General features: G+C 43.8%; 2 protein-coding genes across 3 annotated transcripts in view; both read right to left on the bottom strand.

Moving 5' to 3' along the window:
- Positions 1-1022: 1022 nt before the first annotated feature.
- Positions 1023-22269, bottom strand: part of LOC309510869 (E3 ubiquitin/ISG15 ligase TRIM25-like) — a 56720-nt gene continuing 35473 nt past the window's right edge. Inside the window, exon 7 of one of the 2 annotated variants that reach the window (XM_082185810.1) lies at positions 1023-1602. The gene's annotated coding sequence lies outside the window, so the exon portion shown is untranslated. The remainder of the gene's footprint in view (positions 1603-22269) is intronic. The other variant, XM_082185809.1, reaches the window with a different exon arrangement.
- Positions 1598-14388, bottom strand: LOC309510838 (tripartite motif-containing protein 16-like). The gene is made up of 6 exons (XM_082185764.1): positions 13685-14388; positions 5604-5699; positions 5285-5518; positions 4693-4852; positions 2397-2444; positions 1598-2169 (listed from the first exon to the last, which is right to left on the bottom strand). Exons 1-6 carry the CDS (start codon positions 14255-14257, stop codon positions 1649-1651), a joined length of 1632 nt encoding a protein of 543 aa, XP_082041890.1. The 5' UTR covers positions 14258-14388; the 3' UTR covers positions 1598-1648.

Here is a 22269-nt window from a genome sequence, read left to right on the forward strand (position 1 = left end):
GCAGCGCGCAGGATTAAAATTTAAATGGGCTTGTATCAATTGTTTGAATATTACGCTATATTTAATTTACACTTTGTTACAAGTTACCGTAGGCCTATTCAATTTGCTAACGTTTTGCTTTCTTCCCAGCGTGTTCACATAGCACACTGCATGTTTTCGAGAGATGTCTTTTTAGATTCCAAAATGAATCTTTACTGACTGAAACGATGTCTCCACATTCGTTTTCTTCTACCACATTATAGTTAGTTTTATATTATAGTACACCTGTATGACTTCTTATTTTCCTTTTTGAAGTAGCCTACTCTTTGAACTCCATTATTGAGCCGAGTTTTGACTGAAAATAGAATCCATCTTGCAGTCATCAACAGTAGACTGAGTCAGGCTTGACTGAGCATGCTTCAGAATCGTGGTGTGCGCGGAGCGGAATTGGAGCGGGAAATAGGGCGACGCTCCATCCTTTTAAAAATGCCGCTCTGCGCTCTTGTCCAAGATCCGCCCGCTCGCTCCCGCTCCACTCCGCTCACATGCAATTTTCTATGAAATACATAGGCCTACACTTTATTGGCTGAATAACTGGCGCGAAGATGACGCACGAGCTCAGTCTGCAGGTAGAGATGGAGGCGGCAAGAGAAAAGGTGAAGACTGGGGAGTGGAAGCTCCGCAAATACACAAACAGAAAGAGCAAAGTGTGGGAGACATTTGCCGAAATAATGAAAGATGATGACCAAAGTGCTGGCTTTGTCATGTGTACTTCTTGCTATGCATTTACTACTTTTAAAAAATGCGGGCCAGGAAGCGGGTCGGGTACAATATTTTCTTCTTTTTTTTTTTGCGGTCCGAGTTGCGGGCGGGTTAGTTGAAAACGTCGGTCGGGTGCGGATTGTTTATACATTGACCCGCGCATCACTGATAGACACGCTCAATCCGAGGGGTGGGATAAACGGCTGTCTTTCAAATTCCCTCTGCACGCAATAGGACAGCGCTTCAACCAACCAGAGCGTTTTCCCAACTGCGGAGCTAGTTGATAGATTCAACTTTTGCCATATCTGGCCGGCAAAACTACGAACACATCTTCCCTTTTTAAAGAATGACTTCAGTGCTGTTCTATGCTCTTTTCTCAAAGAAAAACTTAACTCCAAGTCCTCCAGAGTCGCAGCCAAAGCCGATTCGAAAGATGTTCGCCAGCAGCCGCCATTCTTTGTTTTCAAGTAGCAGGGAACCGTCGCAACTCTGTCGTCATTATGTTAAGCCCGCCCCGCCTACTCTATACACGATGTGATTGGCCTGACCCAATTTAGGTTTTTGCAGCTCGAAAGTCAATGGAGAGTTGCTAGACCGCCCTGGCTGCAAAATACATTTTGCTGCCGCTAGGGTGCGTCTAGATTTCTAGGCTACAACAAAACAACAATAAACTCACATACCATTTTGTTTAGTATTGCATAAATCATATTGATCTTTTTAACCACACTACAAAAGCAATGAAAAAATATTCACAGTTTGGCATAGACTTCTGTTTCACTGAATGTGTGAAGAGTTTTGAAGATGAGGCTTCAGTATCGACCGATGCTTGTTAGCAAAAAAAAAAACTAATCAGCTTATCAGCTCAATGTATTATGGGTAAAATCTCTTTACAGTCTATTCTGAAACATCAACACAGTTTCACTGATGATCCAGACCAAACATTAAACCCAGGATAGAGTGTCTGAGTGAATGTGGTCTGGACTGTGTGGATGAGGCTCATTGTGTCAGAGACGCTGTAGAAGGACAGAGTTCCTGCACTGTGATCCACATACACTCCTATTCTTCTGCTGATGGACTTTACAGGGAGAGCAGTCTCTATGTTATTGTGCCAGAATGTGTATCTGGAGGAAGAGCAGAACAAACTCCAGGACTGATCATTATGTCCAAACAAACACTTAATACCCAATCCCTTCCTGCTGATGCTCTTATATGACACTGATATATACACATATTCACCACTGCACTCAATCTCCCAGTAACAGCGTCCACACACACTCTCTCTACACAACACCTGAGACCAATAAATAAATCTGTCTGGATGATCAGGATACGACTGTTGTGTGTCAGTGTCAGTAATCACTCTGTTCCTCTCAGACAGACTGAGGTGTTTATTCACTGTGTTCAGATCCAGAGTCAGCTGATGGGAATCTGATGGAGAGAAAACACATCAGAATCAGGAATTATGAATCTGTCTGATCTTTTAATGTATCTGAACAATGTATCATCAGTGTCTCAGTGCAGCTGATCAGATATCCTGTGCAAATCATCATTTACATGATCAATTATAAAACTCTTCTATCATGTTTATTTCTCCTTCTACAGGAAGAACATGAACACATTCAGAGAGTTTTTCTGCTTGTTTCTCAGTGACTTACATTGTAGGAAGTCGTTCCTGGTCTTGGGATTCATGTTGGTGAATGTGACTGTGGAAATAAACAGACATGAACAGTGTGAAGAGAAAAGACAAGATAAAATACATCCATTTCTAAGACGTTTCTAATCTGATATTAGATGATGCAGGACTCATTTCTGAGAACAGAAGAATCTCCAGATGCCTCATATATAAAACACACGTATCGGATTCCATCCTAAATTTCAATAGATTTCAATTTCAATATATGCATAAGTATTTATTACTTCTAAACCATCAAGGGATGTTTGTGGCCAGAGCCGCCTTAATCTAATGTAAGGCCCCGGGGCTGAGAGGTTTTGTAGGCCCCCCATCCCCTCGATTTATAGAGTCCCTACAACAGTGAGTTTTTTAATATTGTTTTCAATTTTAATATTGTTATTAACATATCACTGAGCACATACACACAAGACACTTCATTTAACAACCACACACAGCAACTAAATTTCAACTTTATGCAAATGAGAAGCGATTTTCGCGAGCGACAACCAATAGGAAAGAAGCCTTTCAGTGAAGCTCAGCTCCCGTCACCGCCTCGAGTGCAGTGCATGCAAGACAGAAGAGTTCGAGGGCGATTTCACTGTTTTATATGATTTACTGTAACTAACCACAAACATGGATATAATAAAATGATGCATGGAAAAGAAACTGTCGACAGTCTCAGTGAGTTTATGCTGGATTTAGTGTGTAAATCATTTTGTTTACAAATTAGACGCTTTGCAGTTGTTATATACATGTTAAAGATTTTATTTTGGATGTGTTTAATTGTGATTATATTGGCTGGGTTTATAAAAGTTTATCAAATTGAAAGGATCATTGCTTGGTACATTTGGAAACAAAGCTTGTCTATTTCTAAATGTAATCGCGTGCATCGCTGATGATTATACTGTCCGTGTGTTGAAAAAAAACGTAGATTAAACACACTTGCAACAGACACACCCCAAAGCGGAGACGTTACAGCGTTGCCAGCGGCACTGAGCGGACTTTTGCCGCTGTAGTGGACACGCACCGTAACGCCCCGTTCACACTGCCAGCGACACGCAGCGACAAAGCGACATGATCCCATTCATTTCAATGGAGCGCTGGCGACTTCCAGCGACACGAGCGACAGTGACCGTTGGCGACAGAATGTGGGCGTGTCAAGCGACACGAGACGCGCGACAAAAGTTCAGAAATTTCAACTTTAAGCAAATGAGAAGCGATTTTCGCGAGCGACAACCAATAGGAAAGAAGACTTTCAGAGGAGCTCAGCTCACGTCACCGTCTCGAGTGCAGGCAAGACAGAAGAGTTCGAGGGCGATTTCACTGTTTTATATGATTTGACTGTAACCACATACATGGATATAATAAAATGATGCATGGAAAAGAAACTGTCGACAGTCTCAGTGAGTTTAATTCACACATTTAGTTCGAGTGTTGTAATTATGATGCAAGTTTAGCACTGCTGCAGATCATAAGTTTCCCCTGCATTATGTTGACTATTAGGGACAAGAAAATGTATTATTTGCCAAATTTGAATGACGTTTTAGTAATTTATGACAGTATGAGTTAATCTGTTGATTGATCGATCGTTAATCCAGTAGGCTAAATGATTTAATCCACTGAACACTGCTGTGGTAATATAAAAACACTCTCCCAACAGCATACTGTTTCTTTTGAGCCTAAATCCTAGTCAAATTAAAATGATATAGTTGTATATATCACTTGTGATGGTATTTTGTATAGATATGGCCAGACGTGCAGTCTACCAGTCACATTAGAGCGACAGCACTATGAACGCCCACAAGCGACTTCACAGTACAGAGACTAGCGACATGCAGCGACAAAATCGCTGGCAGTGTGAACGGGGCTTAACGCGCTATTCGCGTTTGGTGTGAACGCACCATAACAATAAGATTAGAGCGACAGCACTACCAACGTTCACAAGCGACTAGCGACATACAGCGACAAAATCTGACAAGTTAAAACAATATGACCATTTCAGCTCATCATGAACCTGAACATGGGAGGCCCCTGAACTTGGGAGGCCCCTGGGCTTCAGCCCAGGTAAGCCCGTGCATTAATGCGGCCTTGTTTGTGGCTGTTCTGTAGAGTTGATGCACTTGAATTAAAGATGAACTGTGATTTATAAAGTGGGATGCGTTTAGGAAAATTATTTGTGCGCATGTTTTATAAATCATAGGAATATTTCAGAAACTGTTGTACATTCATATTTCGGATCATTCTCCACACGTCTGTATAAACGAGGCGCAGGACTTTACCTCTATCAGAGATCTTCTTGAGCTCCTCTTCGCAGAAATCCTCCAGTTTGTCTCTCAGCTGACGGACAGATTCTCTCACGCCATCAAAAGAGGAGAGAGAACTGAAGGAAACGTCGGGTTCGTCTGTAGATTCAGGAGGTGCTGAGAGAGACTGGAAACTCTACAGAAAACACAAATCAAAACTCATCATCTCCACACTTCAGCCAATAACCTGCACTATATCAGATCTGAGCGGCTCTTGTTGACTTCACTTCTCTTCAGTGACTCGCTTCTTTCCAGCACTTTCACACAATCAGCACATTCTTCTCATATTCATCATTTAATGCTACAAACTCTAGTATTTGAGTAATAATATACTTTAAAAATATATATAAGTGCAGATTGGCTGTAATGTTTTCTGAAACTTAATTGCATGTTATTTGCAGTTAAATGAATGTGGAATAGTTTAATGTTTTTATTAAATGCAAATAGCTGAGCTTTAGAGTGTTTTTTTGCCCTGCTTAAGTTAGTCTCATTCTGCTCTCATGAAATGTTTCTCTGTGAGTCTCTTGCTCAAGTCCACTATGATCCAGTTCTTCTAGATCTCTGTTACCTGCAGGAACTGGATGTGATGGTGTGTGTGTGAAAGCTGCTCCAGCTCAGCGTCTCTCCTCCTCAGATCATTGATCTCCTGCTCCAGTCGCTCCAGTCGTCCTTCAGCTCGACTCACTGCAGTCTTTTCCTGATCTCTGATCCGCTGTGTCGCCTCAGAGCGGCTTCTCTCAATGGAGCGGATGATCTCAGTGAAGATCTTCTCACTGTCCTCCACTGCTGTGTGTGCAGAGCGCTGTTACACACACATCACAATCACACAGTGAGTTCAGTGAGTCCAAACTGAGACGTCTCACACTTCTCTTCTTCTCCAGACTCACCTTATGAGACTCCACAGCCTCTCTCAGCTGATGAAGATCTTTCTGTCTCTGCTGGATTCTCTGACGGATCTTCATCTGCGTCTCCTTCAGCTGTTTCTGGAGGACAAACCAATAACAGCTAATGACACATAAAACGTACTCGGTTACTAACGTAACCTCGGTTCTCTCTAGAGAGGAAACGAGTACTGCGTAAATCTTACGCTAGGGGAAATCTCTTTTCCGCGAGATACTGAAGCCAAAAAATTATCCTTAATTTTTAAATAATGTAAAACGCGTTGCGGCAGCATGCAGACATAGGCGAGACAGCTCGCGCGCCTATTGGCTGCCCTGCGGCAACTGCAGCAGCCTATCGATAAGGCCCTATCGTGACGTCATCACCAATGGGGGCGCTTCGCGCCCCATACGTCACGTCCCGCCGAAACGGGCGTGGCCTGGGGCTATAAATATAGCATCGAAAGGCTAGCTTACCGGTTTTTCATCGCCGGAGCGAACCGGAGCGTGCGCAGGCACGGCAAGATACGCAGTACTCGTTTCCTCTCTAGAGAGAACCGAGGTTACGTTAGTAACCGAGTACGTTCTCTTACGAGAGGTACTCTCGTACTGCGTAAATCTTACGCTAGGGGAAACAGTGTAAAACGCCGTGCATGCTATGATCCAGCACCAAAGTCCCAAGGGCAAGTGCCCGGGCTCATGTAGTACATGATCATAAGTGACTCACAGAGAGCCCAGGAAGAGTGGCTAGAATAGCATCATTCCTGTAATGCAGCATCCTATAAAAACAGTTATAGTGATGGTATTTATTCAGTCAGGGCGACCCCGGCCTGGACTGATGAATATAGTGGGTCTTACACACTGCCCATAGAGCTGCGCGATCTAAACGAGCGTTGCTCGAGCTATTTCGGTATTCTGGGCCGGACGTACTCGGGGCAGACAGTACCGATTTTTAGACTGAAAGCAGCTTAGCTTGCAGAGCGGGAACCTCTAGGTTATAAAACCTTATAAATGTAGACGGGGAGGCCCAGCCTGCCGCCATACAGATATCTTGCAAGGCAATCCCACTAGACCAAGCCCACGACGAGGCCACGCCTCTCGTGGAGTGCGCTCTGACACCTAATGGGCACTGCAAGCCCTTAGAGGTGTAAGCCAGCGCTATAGCATCGACTATCCATCTAGATAGACTCTGTTTCGACACGGCGAGTCCCTTAGAACGTCCGTAGAGTGAAACAAAGAGCTGCTCCGTCTGTCTGAAAACAGACGTGCGGGACACATAAGCCCTTAGCGCCCTGACTGGGCAAAGGAAGCTGGCGTCCTTCTCCTCGTTAGAGACCGGCAGGGCAGACAGGGAAATTACCTGGGCCCTGAACGGTGTATTGAGGGATTTAGGGACGTACCCGTGCCTTGGTTTGAGTATGACTTTCGAGTCATTTGGCCCAAACTCCATACACGTCGCGCTCACTGAGAGCGCTTGTAAGTCCCCTATGCGCTTCACTGAAGCGAGAGCCAGAAGAAACACCGTTTTGAAAGACAAGTGTTTGATATCTACTGACTGGATTGGCTCAAATGGGGCACCCTTCATGGCCTCCAAGACCGTAGAAAGGTCCCATATGGGGACTGAGGGAGGTCTGGGAGGATTTAACCTCTTAGCTCCTCTAAGGAACCGAATGACCAGATCGTTCCTTCCCAGTGACTGACCAAGCGTTGGTTTGGAAAACGGTGCTATAGCCGCCACATAGACTTTGAGCGTGGATGGGGCTCTGCCTTCATCCAGTAGCTCTTGTAGGAAGGAGAGAACCTCCGTCACTCCACAGTCCAGGGGTGAAAAGCCGCGTGCTGTGCACCAGCTGGAGAACACTGACCATTTTGAGGAATAGAGCCGTCTCGTAGAGGGAGCTCTAGCCTGCATGATCGTGTTTAACACTCCCTCTGGGATATCAGAGGGTACCCGTTGATGGCCCACGCATGTAGGGACCAAAGCTCCGGGCGAGGATGCCAGATCGAGCCCCTGGCTTGAGAGAGGAGGTCCCTCCTCACTGGTATTGGCCATGGGGCAGTGCTCGTCAGCTGCATAAGAACTGGGAACCAAGCCTGGTTCTTCCAGAACGGAGCAACCAGTAACACTGAGCATCTGCTTTCCCTGATCCGCTCTAATACCTGAGGTAGGAGCGTGATGGGGGGAAAAGCATAGAGCGGGCAGCGGGGCCAGACGTGGGCCAGCGCATCCCTGCTTTTTGAGAAAAATTCCGGGCAGTGAGCGTTTTCTTGAGACGCAAACAGGTCTATCTTTGCTCTGCCGAATGTCTGCCACAGCAGTTGGACTGTCTGCGGATGCAGTGACCATTCTCCTGCTGGAACATTGTTCCTGGACAGTCTGTCTGGTCCCACATTCAGGTGGCCAGGCACATGCGCTGCTCTGAGCGAGCGCAAATTGTGCTGAGCCCATACCAGGAGGCGTTTCGCTAACCTGTACAGGTTTCGGGATGTGATGCCTCCCTGGCGATTTATGTAGGCTACCACTGACATGTTGTCCGAGCGGACCAAGACGTGGTGTCCTGCTATTTGGGGACGAAAGCGCCTCAGCGCGTTGTCGACTGCCATCATTTCCAGGCAGTTTATGTGCAGAAGCTTTTCCCGTTCTGACCACTGGCCGAAAAACGGTCTGCCCTCGAGCAGTGCTCCCCATCCCGAGGTGGAGGCGTCCGTGGACACCACCTTCACACTCGAGGAAGTCCCCAGGCTTACACCTGACTGGTACCAGTCGGTCGCTCTCCAGGGTATCAGTGCTGAGACGCATTTCTGATCGACCTTGAGGCGAAAGAGACCTGAAGTCCACGCTCGACGCGGTACTCGCGCTTGTAGCCAGAACTGCAGTGGGCGCATGCGAAGCAGACCCAGCTGGAGAACTGTGGATGCTGCTGCCATGAGACCGAGCATCCTTTGAAACTTCTTTAGCGGGACTATAGTGCCGCGGCGGAAGGTTTCTGTCATGCGCTGAATAGTCAATCTGCGCTGTAGCGATATTTGAGCTGTCATTGACAGCGAGTCCAGTTCTGTGCCCAGAAAAGATATTCTCTGACTGGGAGACAGTGAACTTTTTGCCCAGTTGACTTTGAGACCCAGATTCTCGAGATGTTCGAGTAAAATGGTTCTGTGTTCTATGAGCTCCGTATGTGACTGAGCTAGAACCAGTCAATCGTCCAAGTAGTTCAAAACTCGCATTCCCCGAAGTTTCAGGGGAGCGAGGGCTGCGTCCATGCACTTCGTAAATGTACGGGGTGCTAGGGACAGGCCAAACGGTAGGACTGTGTATTGATAAGCCTGGCCCTCGAAGGCGAATCTCAAAAATCGCCTGTGACGTGACGCTATTTGTATTTGGAAATACGCGTCTTTCAGATCTATTGACACAAACCAGTCCCCGTGGCGAATTTGCGCGAGGATTTTCTTGGTTGTGAGCATTCTGAACCGGCGTTTTGAAAGCGCTTCGTTCAGTTGTCTTAGATCTAGAATGGGTCTGAGACCCCCGTCTTTTTTCGGAACCAGAAAATATCTGCTGTATAGCCCCCCTTCGCTCTGAGCTTGAGATAAAGGCTCTATTGGCCCTTTGCTCAACAGTTTCGCAATTTCGGTACGAAGTACACTTGCTACTTCCTTTTCTACCGTGGTTTCGACTCGCACCGCACAACGGCGGGGACGTCGAGCGAACTGTAGCGAATAGCCTCTTTCTATAATGTTCAGCACCCATTCTGATACACCGGGAAGCTTTGCCCACGCATGTGCATGCATAGCTAAGGGTTGAATGAGATCGGAGCTCTGGTCGTGACATAGTGGCGACCGGGGAGCTTCGGTATGCTGTATTATAGACACCGCATTTGCAGCGCTCGAGGCGGGGAGTGTTTTGATCACAGCGGGCGGTTCGCCCGCGCTCGGCTCTCTCACGGCAGGTAGCTGAGAGACGGCGAGCGTGGGGGAAACCGAGGGATTCGTCATGTCTGTGAGTGAATGTGGGCGCAGGACAGCGGGCACATTTGCACTGAAAACACCATCGACCTGAGTCGGCTGTATGTGTGTTGGTTTCGTTTTTACAGAAACCGAGAGACATGCAGCGTGTAGTGTTTGTGGGCACTGGGACGTGGGCACGTTCACTACATTCTGTGCGCAATCGACATGAGTCGATTTTATGTGCGCGAGCCCTGTGGGGCGGGCTGTGTCTGTGTGTAGGAATGGGCACTGGGCAGTGGGCATTTTTACTACACTCATAACACCGTCGGCCGTGGCCGGAATACCAGAAAATACGCTCTTTACAGGATTTATCTGGGTCGCCGTGAAAACGGCGTTTGTGTACAGGCAAGCGGGTAATGTAACCGACTTGTTTACTGTAGAGTACACTGGAACAGTCGCATGTAATGGAACTGGACGAGCGAGAAGTTTTGGTGGAAACCCGGCCGCAGCGGGGCTTGAACACCGTCGTTTTCCTAAGCTGGCTAGGAAGACTTTGAGGCCTCGGGCTTCATCTCAATCTTCGGCCGAGTCCCACGCTGTGGGGGGCGGCGGCCGGCAGAGCGAGAGCGTGGTCTCTGGTCCCGGGCCTGTCGACGCTGTGAAGCGGCGGCGGGGGGCGGCGGCTGCGAGCTGCGAGCAGACGGCTGTTTAGAGCGGCCTGATGCGGAGCTAGAGCGCTTTGGCAAGAAGTGCTTCATGGCCTGCGACGTCTTTTGTACCTCAGCGAATCTGTCCGCGAAATCTTTGACGGACGATCCAAAGAGGCCAGTAGCAGAAACGGGGGCGTCGAGGAACACAGAGCGCTCCGAGTCCGGCATTTCTGAAAGCGTCAGCCAGAGGTGTCTCTCAGCAACGGTGAGAGAGGCCATGTTCCGCCCTATGGCCTGTGCAGCGGATTTCGTAGCGCGGAGAGCGAGGTCCGTAGCGCTCCTTAAATCCGCCACGTTGACTGCTTCCGTGCCTTCCTCGTCCAGCTTTCGGAGAAGGTTAGCTTGGAAGATCTGGAGAGTGGCCATAGTGTGTAGCGCTGATGCAGCCTGCCCAGCGGCGGTGTAAGCGTGACTGTGCAGGGTAGAAGTAGCGCGGCAGGCTTTTGAAGGTAGCGCCGTCTTAGTCCGCCGTCCAGCAGAGGGCGGGCAAAGATGGGCTGCTACTGCCTCCTCCACTAGAGGGAGAGCGAGGTATCCTCTGTCTTTGGCACCGTCCACCACGGAGAATGCCGCCGAAGCAGAGGAACGCAGTCTGGCTGAAAAAGGGGCGCTCCAAGACTTTGCCAGTTCTTCATGAAGCTCAGGAAGAAACGGGGCGGGTCTTGAGGGCGTGGAAACGCGGTCCCCTTGCAGAAAACAGCCGTCCAGACGGTTGCGTGTAGGCTCGGCGGGCGCGGACCACTCGAGGCCGAGGCTCTCTGTGGCCTGTGTGAGCAGACGCATCAGCTCAGCTTCAATGCTGGCCCGTTTTCCTGACGACTCGCGGGCAGAAGAAGGGGCGAGGTCCACAGAGCTCGCCCAATCCTCGCTGTCCGAAGCCAGGATAGAGCAGTTGTCCTCCTCGAAAACTGCCGCTTCTTCCTTGTCATCTCCGGCGGAAGCGGCGGCCAGCGGCGGCCACTGTCCGGGAGTGAGAGACTCGAGAGAAGCAGACGGCGAAGCTGGCAGGCGCACCGGCGAGCTTTTCTCGGTGGGAGGCTCAGGGATCCGCTGAGCACGGCGCTTTTTACGGCGCGGCGTCGAAGCGGGAGGTGCAGGCTCGTGGAAAGTTGCCATGCGAGTCCTCAGAGTCGCCATAGGCATAAGCTCGCAGTGAGGGCATCCGCCGTCAGCGAGCGCTAGAGCCGCATGTCCTTCACCCAGGCAGGAAACGCAGATGACATGGCGGTCCCCGTCGCTGAGTGGGGCTCGGCACGAGCCACAGGATGGACGAGACATCTTGAAAAAGACGCTCTGCTCTTTTAGAGAAGGAGTGTGAGTCGCGGCGGCGAACACACACAATGCAATGAAAGGATATGACGCCGGATAGCGTAGCAGGAACGGCGGTTGAAGGCGGCGCGGCCAGCGACTCCAGGTACCGAACTCGTCCCGCTGAAATGCTGTTTCCACGGCGCGGCTTCTTCTCTCTGGATCCAGCGATGCGTGAGCTCCGCTGAAGAGATGAAAAATCGGTAAGCTAGCCTTTCGATGCTATATTTATAGCCCCAGGCCACGCCCGTTTCGGCGGGACGTGATGTATGGGGCGCGAAGCGCCCCCATTGGTGATGACGTCACGATAGGGCCTTATCGATAGGCTGCTGCAGTTGCCGCAGGGCAGCCAATAGGCGCGCGAGCTGTCTCGCCTATGTCTGCATGCTGCCGCAACGCGTTTTACATTATTTCAAAATTAAGGATAATTTTTTGGCTTCAGTATCTCGCGGAAAAGAGATTTCCCCTATAGCGTAAGATTTACGCAGTACGAGAGTACCTCTCGTAAGAGAACTACTATCACACAAAAATTACTAAATTCAAGGCTTTTGGTCATACCTAGGATATCCAGAACCACCAAAGGAGGGAGAGCATTCTCACATTTGGCTCCAAAACTCTGGAATAGTCTTCCTGATACTGTTCGTTGCTCAGACTCGCTCTCCCAGTTTAAAACTAGATTAAAGTCGCATCTCTTCAGCCAGGCATTCATATAATCCTACAGTTCAAACTACAATCCGGCCTCTAGCTCATAAATGCCAGAGGAGAACTGGCCCCCGACTGAGCCTGGGTTCTCCCAAGGTTTTTTTTTCTCCATTAGGTCACCTGATGGAGTTTTAGGACACCATTAGGTCACTTGATGAAGTTTTTCGGTTCCTTGCCACTGTTGCCTTTGGCTTGCTCAGTTGGGGATATTTTGGGGATATTTAATTTAATTTTATCAATCAATAAATTCCTCTTGAAACAAACTTTGTTGTATTATTTTAATTTAATACTGTGAAGCTGCTTTGATACAATCTGTATTGTGAAAAGCGCTATACAAATAAACTTGACTTGACTTGACTTGACAATAAGGGTTAAAGATCTAGCATGGCAAGTTTATAATGTAGGTTCAAACCACAGATCAGTGAAGTTTGATGTTATTGACGTCATCATCTTTGATTTGGGCAACATGAGTTGATCAATAATTTGATTTGATTTGTGAATCAAAATTGGTCCTTTAAAAAAATAAATACTTTTAAAAGTAGCATTCCTTGAAAAAAGTATATGTGAATAATATACTTTAAAAGAATATACTTAAGTGTGAACTCAATGTAATGTTTAGAGACACGTAGTTGCGTGTTAATTGCCATTAAATGAACATGTATTATAGTTTAAATTTATATTTAAAGCAATTAGCTGAACTTAACTGGAATTTTTAAGTACTTCTTCATATGTAATTTCATAATTCTATTGTGTTTAAAATATAGTTAAAGTGTACTGTCATCTGTACAGACAAGCATTTATGATAAACTAAAATATGCTTTATTAATGAAGTTGTACATTAAAACTATATTAACATTAAATGTATCAAATAACACACTACAGTTGTAATTATAATCAAGTACTTTGGTATGTCAATCAACACATCAAAATAAGTGCACTTCTTTATAGCGTGACAAAAGAGTCACATTGAAATATTAAATATTAAAATGCACTTTAAAGTAAAACTTTTAATTTGACATTCTTTCATATTGTATTTATTAAGTGAAACAGTCATGAACATTTACTCTCTTTAAGTGCACTTAAATGGCCTTTCATTTCATTAATATTATATTTTCTGCAAGTGCAGTTTTTATTTTAAATATACTTTTAATTTGAAGTACAAGTGCACGTTAATACAATTAATCACTTATTTTTTTAAACTACTAGTGGTTAAGATTAATTTTATGTTTTTTCTCCTTTTTGGAGCTTGAAACTTTTGAACCTCTTTGACTTTCAATGTATAGAGTAAAATAGACATTCTTCAAAATATCATCTTTACAATCTACAGAAGAAAGTGAGTCAAACCGGTTTGGAACAACATGAGTAAATGAGTGAGTAAATGAAGACACTTTCATTTCTGCGTGATCAATCCCTCTCAGTTCATACCTGTGTCTCTGTCCTCTGTGCTGCAGTTGATACAGTTTTGTGGTTTTTATGTTCACTCTCCTTACACCACACACAGATGCACTGTTGATCAGTGACACAGAACATTTCTAGCTCTTTATCATGTTTACGGCAGATCATGTCCTGCAGTCGTCCAGTGGCATCAATCACTTTGTGTGGTTTACGAGAGTGATATTCCTCATGACGGTCTAAATGAGTTTGACAGTAAGATTCCTGACACACCAGACAGGACTTGACGGCTTTGTATTTTCTTCCAGTACAGACGTCACACTCCACGTCTCCAGATCCAGCGTAACAGTCAGCAGGAAGTTTAGTCTTCTTCAGTTTCTCCACCACTTCAGCTAGAATGGTGTTTTTACCTAAAGCAGGTCTTGGACTGAAGGTCTGTCTGCACTGAGGGCAGCTGTAGACTCTCTTCTCATCCTCCTGATCCCAGCAGTCTGTAATACAGATCTTACAGTAACTGTGTCCACAGGGAATTGCCACTGGTTCCTTCAGGAGATCCAGACACACTGGACATGTGAACTCATCCTGAGAAAATCTGGCTTCTGCCATTTTACTGCATGAATACAGAGAGACACAAACACACAACAGCTCAACAACACTTCAGTTTCTGTTTCTCTGAACTGAGGAGTTGAAATAGTTTCCTGGTTCTGTGTTTGAGTGACGTGTGTAAAATAGGAGTGTCTGTAAAGCAGTTTAATTCCTCATTCCTGATCAAGGAGAGTCACTTTACTGCTGTGTTTTCTGAATGTGTCCTTCAAGTGGAGTCGAAAATATCACAATTACGAGTGAATGACAGAGCGAAGATTTAGGCTACTCATGAATGCATGTGTCTATATACTGTGTCAAAGTAATGTCAATATGTCAAAATGTACAGTTCTAAGATAATACAGATCATGCTAGCTAACATCATGTATTCATTTAGGCAGAAACAATGAGCTCATTAACCCTTTCCCCACCAGAGTCTTTAAAAAATTGCAACTGCCAGCGTTTTTATTATTATATAGCCTATTTTTTTAAAATCATTTTCACAAAACTTTCATGGCCCCCAGAATATTTTGTTGAATGAATATCTGAACATAAAATATATCAAAATAAATAACAGATCCTCTGTAGCTTTATGCATTTTTTTTTTTTTTATCAACACTTAAATGTGGGTAAGTTTCATAAAAACAACAAAATTTTAAACAAAAGCTGAGAAAATTGTGTTTGTTTTCAAAGACTACAACGTGTTGATTTTATCGCTTGTTTCTGCTACTTGTTTTCCCTGTGTTTTAATCATAGACGGTAAAATAAAGGTTTTGATCGAGATTCTGTACTCTTTCAGAAGATGTGTGATAGCGCCCCCTACCGTATAACAGTGAAAACATGGAAAACTGGAAAATTCCGTCAATGGCAGGGAAAGAGTTAAAGCAATTATTACAAGTTGGGATCATAATGATTACAATATACAGAAAATTTGGGAGTTTTGTATGTTGTTTCAGATTTGGCATCATCTCTGTCCTCTTAGGGGTTGGCGTCCTCTCTTCACAAGTGTTGGATCATCTGAAATCTTCATAAGAGGCTGGATCCAAACTGGAGCTGGCGTACTCAAGCGAGTCTGAGCCCTGAACATTGTCAGGAAGGCTATTCCAGAGTTTAGGAGCCCAATGTGAAAACGCTCTCCCTCCTTTAGTGGACTTAGATATCCTAGGTACTACCAGAAGCTCAGAGTTTTGTGATATTAAAGAAAGTGATGGATATAGGGTGATAGAAGATCAGTTAAATACACAGGAGCTAAACCACTCAGGGCCTTATAGGTCAGTAGCAATACTTTTAATCTATACAGAACTTAATAGATAACCAGTGTAGAGATGATAAAATTGGGGTTATATGGTCATATTTTCTTGCCCTGGTAAGAATAGCAGCTGCATTTTGGACTAACTGTAGCTTGTTTATTAAGGATGCAGGACAACCAGCTAGTAATGCATTACAATAATCCAGGTTAAAGGTCATGAATGCATGAACTACATTTTCTGCATCAGAAACAGATTACATGTTTCATAGCTTAGCGATGTAAGGCTTTTGTAACATATTAAATATGATTTTTGAAAGACAAGTTATCTAATATACAGTTGTGGTCAGAATTATTGGCACCCCTGGTAAATATGATCAAAGATGGCTGTAAATATGAATCTGCATTGTTTATCCTTTTGATCTTTCGTTATTATTAGGGCCCAAGCCCTGAAAGGGCGAAGGCCCTATTGTTTCCGGTAGGATTATTTATTATTATTATTATTAGGGCCCAAGCCCTGAAAGGGCGAAGGCCCTATTGTTTCCGGTAGGATTATTTATTATTATTATTAGGGCCCAAGCCCTGAAAGGGCGAAGGCCCTATTGTTTTCGGTAGGATTATTAGGGCCCAAGCCCTGAAAGGGCGAAGGCCCTATTGTTTTCGGTAGAATTATTTATTATTATTCTTATTCTTATTTTTCTGTCAACCTTTCGGGCACTTTTGAGACCCTTAACGTGCTCGAAAACTCTTGAAACTTTGCACACGGGTCAGAACCCGCGGCCATCAGGGCCGGGCTGAAGCTGGTACCCGGGCGTGGCAGGGGGGCTCGACAGCGCCCCCTTGAACGGGGTCCGAAAACTTGGTCCATAAATCAGACACGCTTGCATGTAATAATATGAAACTCGGTACACATATAGATCTCATCGGGCCGAACAACTTTCGTACTTTTACTTTTTACGCCAGCCCAACAGGAAGTCGGCTATTATGGGTTGTTTGGAAACGCATGCTGTGGAATTTAATGTACTCCTCCTAGGGAATTCATCCATTCGTCTCCAAACTCAGTCAGCATGAAGTCAAGACATTGAGGATGCTAAATTGCGGACAGATTTTTGATATCTCGAACGGTTTGGCCGTGGCGAGGACACGAATTGATGGCGAATAATGGAAACAGGAAGTGTGTTATAACTTCTGCATACATGAACTGATCTTGATTAAACTTCAGCAGTGTGTTCGTTGTAAGAGGCCGATCACATGGATGTGACTATTGTGAGTCAAAGTTATAGCGCCACCAACTGGCAGCAGGAAGTGTGTCCCTTTCAAAATGCTTTGAAATCACCCTCTTATTTTTACCCAATTTGCTTCAAAGTTTATGTGTATAATGTAAACACACGGCAGATGTAGACCTGTGAAAGGATTTTTGATATCTTTAATACTGTTGCCATGGCAACGCTTCAAACTTTAATATTCTTTTTTGATGCTTTTGAGACTCTTAACATACTTGAAATTGGATGAAACTCGACAGACACATCACATTTATTAGCCCGTAGACATGTGCAAAGTTTCAGAAACGGGCGTGGTGAGGGGCTCAGTAGCGCCACCTTTAGTCATAAGTGGGGGGGTTAGTTTTATCAACAACAACAAAACTTGGTATGTGTATTGTTCTCATCAAGACGGACAACTTTCTAATTTACATTAACGATCTCCGACCAACAGGAAGAGAGATATTTTGGTTTGAATGTGGATTTTCTGAAGAATTTTCTCTCCCTCTCTCTGTGTCTCTGTGTGTGTGAGGGGAGGGGGGATTTGACTATTGCTTTTATATTGTTAATCAAGGTTTCAGGGGCTTTTGGGGTCCTTAACGTGCTCAAAAACTCTTGAAACTTTACATACAAGTCGGAACCCCCTGCCATCAGGGACGGGTTGAAGCTGGTACCCGGGCGTGGCAGGGGGGCTCAACAGCGCCCCCTTGAACGGGGTCACAAAACTTGGTCCATAGATCAAACACGCTTGCATGAATTAATTTGAAACTCAGTACACATATAGATATCATCGGGCCGAACAACTTTCGTGCTCTAAGTTTTACGCCAGCCCAACAGGAAGTCGGCTATTATGGGTTGTTTGGAAAACGCTTGCTGTGGAATGCGAAGTACTCCTCCTAGAGAATTCATCCAATCCCCACCAACCTCGGTGTGCATGAAGTCAAGACATTGAGGATTCTAAATTGCGGACGGATTTTTGATATCTCGAACGGTTTGGCCGTGGCGAGGAAACGAATTTATGGCGAGAAAAGAGAAACACGAAGTGGAATAACTTCTGCATACATTAACTGATCTTGATGAAACTTCAGCAGTGTGTCCGTGGTAAGAGGCCGATCAGATGGATGTAACTATTGTGAGTCAAAGTTATAGCGCCACCAACTGGCAGCAGGAAGTGTGTCACTTTCAACATGCTTTTGACAAAAGTGGGGGGGTTAGTTTTAACTACAGTAAAAAAAAAATAGTTTGTATATTGTACTCATCAAGCCGGACAACTTTCTAATTTACATTCATTAGCTCCGGCCATCAGGAAGTCAGATATTTTGGTCTGAATGTGGATTTTTTTGCTAAATCAGCCTCTGAATTTTTAGCCACTCCTCTTAAACTATTTATTTTATTCCCACCAAACTTTTTCAACATGATGAAAATACATTAAATATGCTAAATTGTGAACGGATAATAAATATCTCAAACGGTTTTGCTATGGCGAGGGATTAATGTCCAAAAAGGAAACACTAAAAAGCCTCAAATCTTCTAAAAATGTAATTATATACCATTTATTTCTATATAAAAGTATACAAATATTACAACTAAACCCATTTTTTTCTGTTTTTAAAAAGAATTTTATTCTAATTTTATTCTAAAATTAAAAACAGTAAAGTAAAAAAAAAAAAAAAAAGTCATGCATAGGGCTATTCTGCCCTCTTGTGTCCAAAAGGACATCAAAATAGTATATACAACTTTTTACTAGGTAGGCCAATATTGTATTTAAATATACATTTATTAGGTATGTGTCTGAGGATATTTTCCCACCGGTTAATCGACGTGTGACACGAGCGGGTGCTTTTAAATGGTTTTGATATGGCGAGGGATTAAAGTAATGTCAAAAAAGGAATCAGAAAACATCTCATATCTTCTACAAATGTAATTATACACCGTTTATTTTTATATAAAATTATACAAATATTAGAACTAAACCCATTTTATTCTGTTTTTGCAATTCAAGAAGTATAAAAAAGTTAAAAACAGGCTATTTAGTGCTATTTGGTTCAACAAAAAAAGCAAATATAGGGCTATACTGCCCTCTTGTGTCCAAAAGGATATAAATATAGTATATTAAACTTTTTACTAGGTAGGCCTATATTGTATTTAAATATAAATGTATTAGGTATATGACTGTGAGGATATTTTCCCAACGGTTAATCGACGTGTGACACGAGCGGGTGCTTTTAAATCGCTAATATAAAAGTGAAAGTAAAAAACGGACGTCCGCACGGACATTGATAATGTTGCACACACAAATCACACACACGTTGGAAAGAATGATACTTTTAAACATAACACTAAACCGCCATTAAGTGTCGCCAGGCGACCGTCTTAATGAGTGAGTCATTGATTCATTCGTTCAAACGATTCGTTTGAATGACTGAGTCATTCATGATTAAGACATATGTTTATGGATTGATCATTCAATCTTTGAGTCAACCGATTCGTTCAAAATGCTGAAACATTCAGAAATGAGAAAACACATTGCTGAGAGATGCGCGTGATGATTCTGCTGTGATCTTTTTGTTTAACTATTTTCGCTGCTGAAACAGAACAAAAACAGTCAATATTGCATCTAAAATGTAAGTGACTTGATTGTAACTGTTTTTTAACCTGTTGTATGAAATCAATGTCACAGTTTCAATCGTGATTGTATTCAGGAAACAGCCTTCTCGTCAAGTGAGGTTGCTTAACTGTTATAAAATATATCAAAACTCCATATTTATAATTTTTATAGTCAGTAAGTTGTTAACTGAGTTTGTTTTTTGTGTGCTGATCTCATTTGTTTACATTTCTTCTGGAGAAGCTGCATGAGCCTCAGCAGCGCAACCTTGTTACCATTGATCAACTGATTACTGGTAATCCATTTATTAACAACTGTTGATTGCAACTTAAAATGAATGTAATAAAATTAGAATAATCTCTCGTTTTAGTGATTCCCAAGTTATTTTTTTGTCATTGACGTTCTAATCAGGCTACTCTGGTCGGGCAAGTAAAATTCTCTTTCAGATTGGCCTATTGTATTTATATATAAATATATTAGGGATGTGACTGTGAGAAAATTTTCCCACCGGTTAATCGATGTGTGACACCGCTGGGGGCTTTTGAATCGGTAACTTAAAAACGAAAGTAAAATATGTTCGTCCGCACGGACATTGATAATGGTGCAGAGCGAGCGCATTGCAATCTTGATATCGCAGTCTGTTCATTATAGCCTTTATAAAATATAATAATAAAATAGTCAACCTAACATATAAAAATTACACTGCTCTGAATAGTATGAATTGTACTGACTATTTAAACACAGTAATCACCGCTAAACTGTGATGTTTCCAAGCACATATTTGCGCATGTGAAGAGGATAATTTTTCCCTTCAATAGTGGAACGTGAGTGAAGTACAAAGCCTATAATAAACAAATGTTTAGCATCCAAAAAATGTTATATATATATATATATATATATATATATATATATATATATATATATATATATATATATATAAACACACTTAAAAAAAAAAAAATATATATATATATATATATATATTTTGTTTTTGTTTTTTTTGTTTTATATATATATATATATATATATATATATATATATATATATATATATATATATATAAATATAGCTGCGAGCAGCGATGGAGGGCCCAAGCCGGTGAAACCGCCACCCCGGTGCCTTTAGTGTAACTAAAGGCACCAGGGTGGCGGTGCCACCGGCTTGGGCCCGCAATCGCTGCTCGCAGCTATATTTTATTATTATTATTCTTCTTATTCTTATTTTTCTGTCAACCTTTCGGGCACTTTTGAGACCCTTAACGTGCTCGAAAACTCTTGAAACTTTGCACACGGGTCAGAACCCGCGGCCATCAGGGCCGGGCTGAAGCTGGTACCCGGGTGTGGCAGGGGGGCTCGACAGCGCCCCCTTGAACGGGGTCCGAAAACTTGGTCCATAATTCAGACACGCTTGCATGTAATAATATGAAACTTGGTACACATATAGATCTCATCGGGCCGAACAACTTTCGTACTTTTACTTTTTACGCCAGCCCAACAGGAAGTCGGCTATTATGGGTTGTTTGGAAACGCATGCTGTGGAATTTAATGTACTCCTCCTAGGGAATTCATCCATTCGCCTCCAAACTCAGTCAGCATGAAGTCAAGACATTGAGGATGCTAAATTGCGGACAGATTTTTTATATCTCGAACGGTTTGGCCGTGGCGAGGACACGAATTGATGGCGAATAATGGAAACAGGAAGTGTGTTATAACTTCTGCATACATTAACTGATCTTGATTAAACTTCAGCAGTGTGTTCGTTGTAAGAGGCCGATCACATGGATGTGACTATTGTGAGTCAAAGTTATAGCGCCACCAACTGGCAGCTGGAAGTGTGTCCCTTTCAAAATGCTTTGAAATCACCCTCTTATTTTTACCCGATTTGCTTCAAAGTTTATGTGTATAATGTAAACACACAGCAGATGTAGACCTGTGAAAGGATTTTTGATATCTTTAATACTGTTGCCATGGCAACGCTTCAAACTTTAATATTCTTTTTTGATGCTTTTGAGACTCTTAACATACTTGAAATTGGATGAAACTCGACAGACACATCACATTTATTAGCCCGTAGACATGTGCAAAGTTTCAGAAACGGGCGTGGTGAGGGGCTCAGTAGCGCCACCTTTAGTCATAAGTGGGGGCTTAGTTTTAAGTAGAGTCACAAAAATCGTTATGTATATTGTTCTCATCAAGCCGGACAACTTTCTAATTTATAGTCATAAGCTGTGACCAACAGGAAGTGAGATATTTTGGTTTGAATGTGATTTTTTGGAGAATTCTCTCCCTCTCTCTCTCTGCCTCTGCGTCTCTGTGTGTGTGAGGGGTGGGGGGATTTGTCTTTTGAGTGAGATTTGTTTAAAATTCCTGTTTTTCAAGGTTTCAGGGGCTTTTGGGGCCTTAAACGTGCTCGAAAACTCCTGAAACTTTGCACACAGGTCAGAACGTGCGGCCATCAGGGCCGGGCTGAAGCTGGTACCCGGGCGTGGCAGGGGGGCTCAACAGCGCCCCCTGGAACGGGATCCGAACACTTGTCCATAAATCAAACACACTTGCATGTAATGATATGAAACTCGGTACACATATAGATCTCATCGGGCCGAACAACTTTCGTGCTCTAAGTTTTACGCCAGCCCAACAGGAAGTCGGCTATTATGGGTTGTTTGGAAAACGCTTGCTGTGGAATGCGAAGTACTCCTCCTAGAGAATTCATCCAATCCCCACCAAACTCGGTGTGCATGAAGTCAAGACATTGAGGATTCTAAATTGCGGACGGATTTTTGATATCTCGAACGGTTTGGCCGTGGCGAGGAAACGAATTTATGGCGAGAAAAGAGAAACACGAAGTGGAATAACTTCTGCATACATTAACTGATCTTGATGAAACTTCAGCAGTGTGTTCGTGGTAAGAGGCCGATCAGATGGAT

The sequence above is a fragment of the Leuciscus leuciscus genome (genome assembly GCF_965113295.1).
Source record: "Leuciscus leuciscus genome assembly, chromosome: 1".
NCBI classification, from domain to species: domain Eukaryota; kingdom Metazoa; phylum Chordata; class Actinopteri; order Cypriniformes; family Leuciscidae; genus Leuciscus; species Leuciscus leuciscus.

What these genes read in the sequence shown, in the direction of transcription:
- LOC309510838 (XM_082185764.1), bottom strand. Translation starts at nt 14,257, where the DNA reads ATGGCAGAAGCCAGATTTTCTCAGGATGAGTTCACATGTCCAGTGTGT. An exon ending in AGGCTGTGGAGTCTCATAAG is followed by an intron (nt 5,519 to 5,603) that starts GTGAGTCTGGAG and finishes TGTGTGTAACAG; the next exon opens with CGCTCTGCACACACAGCAGT. An exon ending in CAGGAACGACTTCCTACAAT is followed by an intron (nt 2,170 to 2,396) that starts GTAAGTCACTGA and finishes TCTCTCCATCAG; the next exon opens with ATTCCCATCAGCTGACTCTG.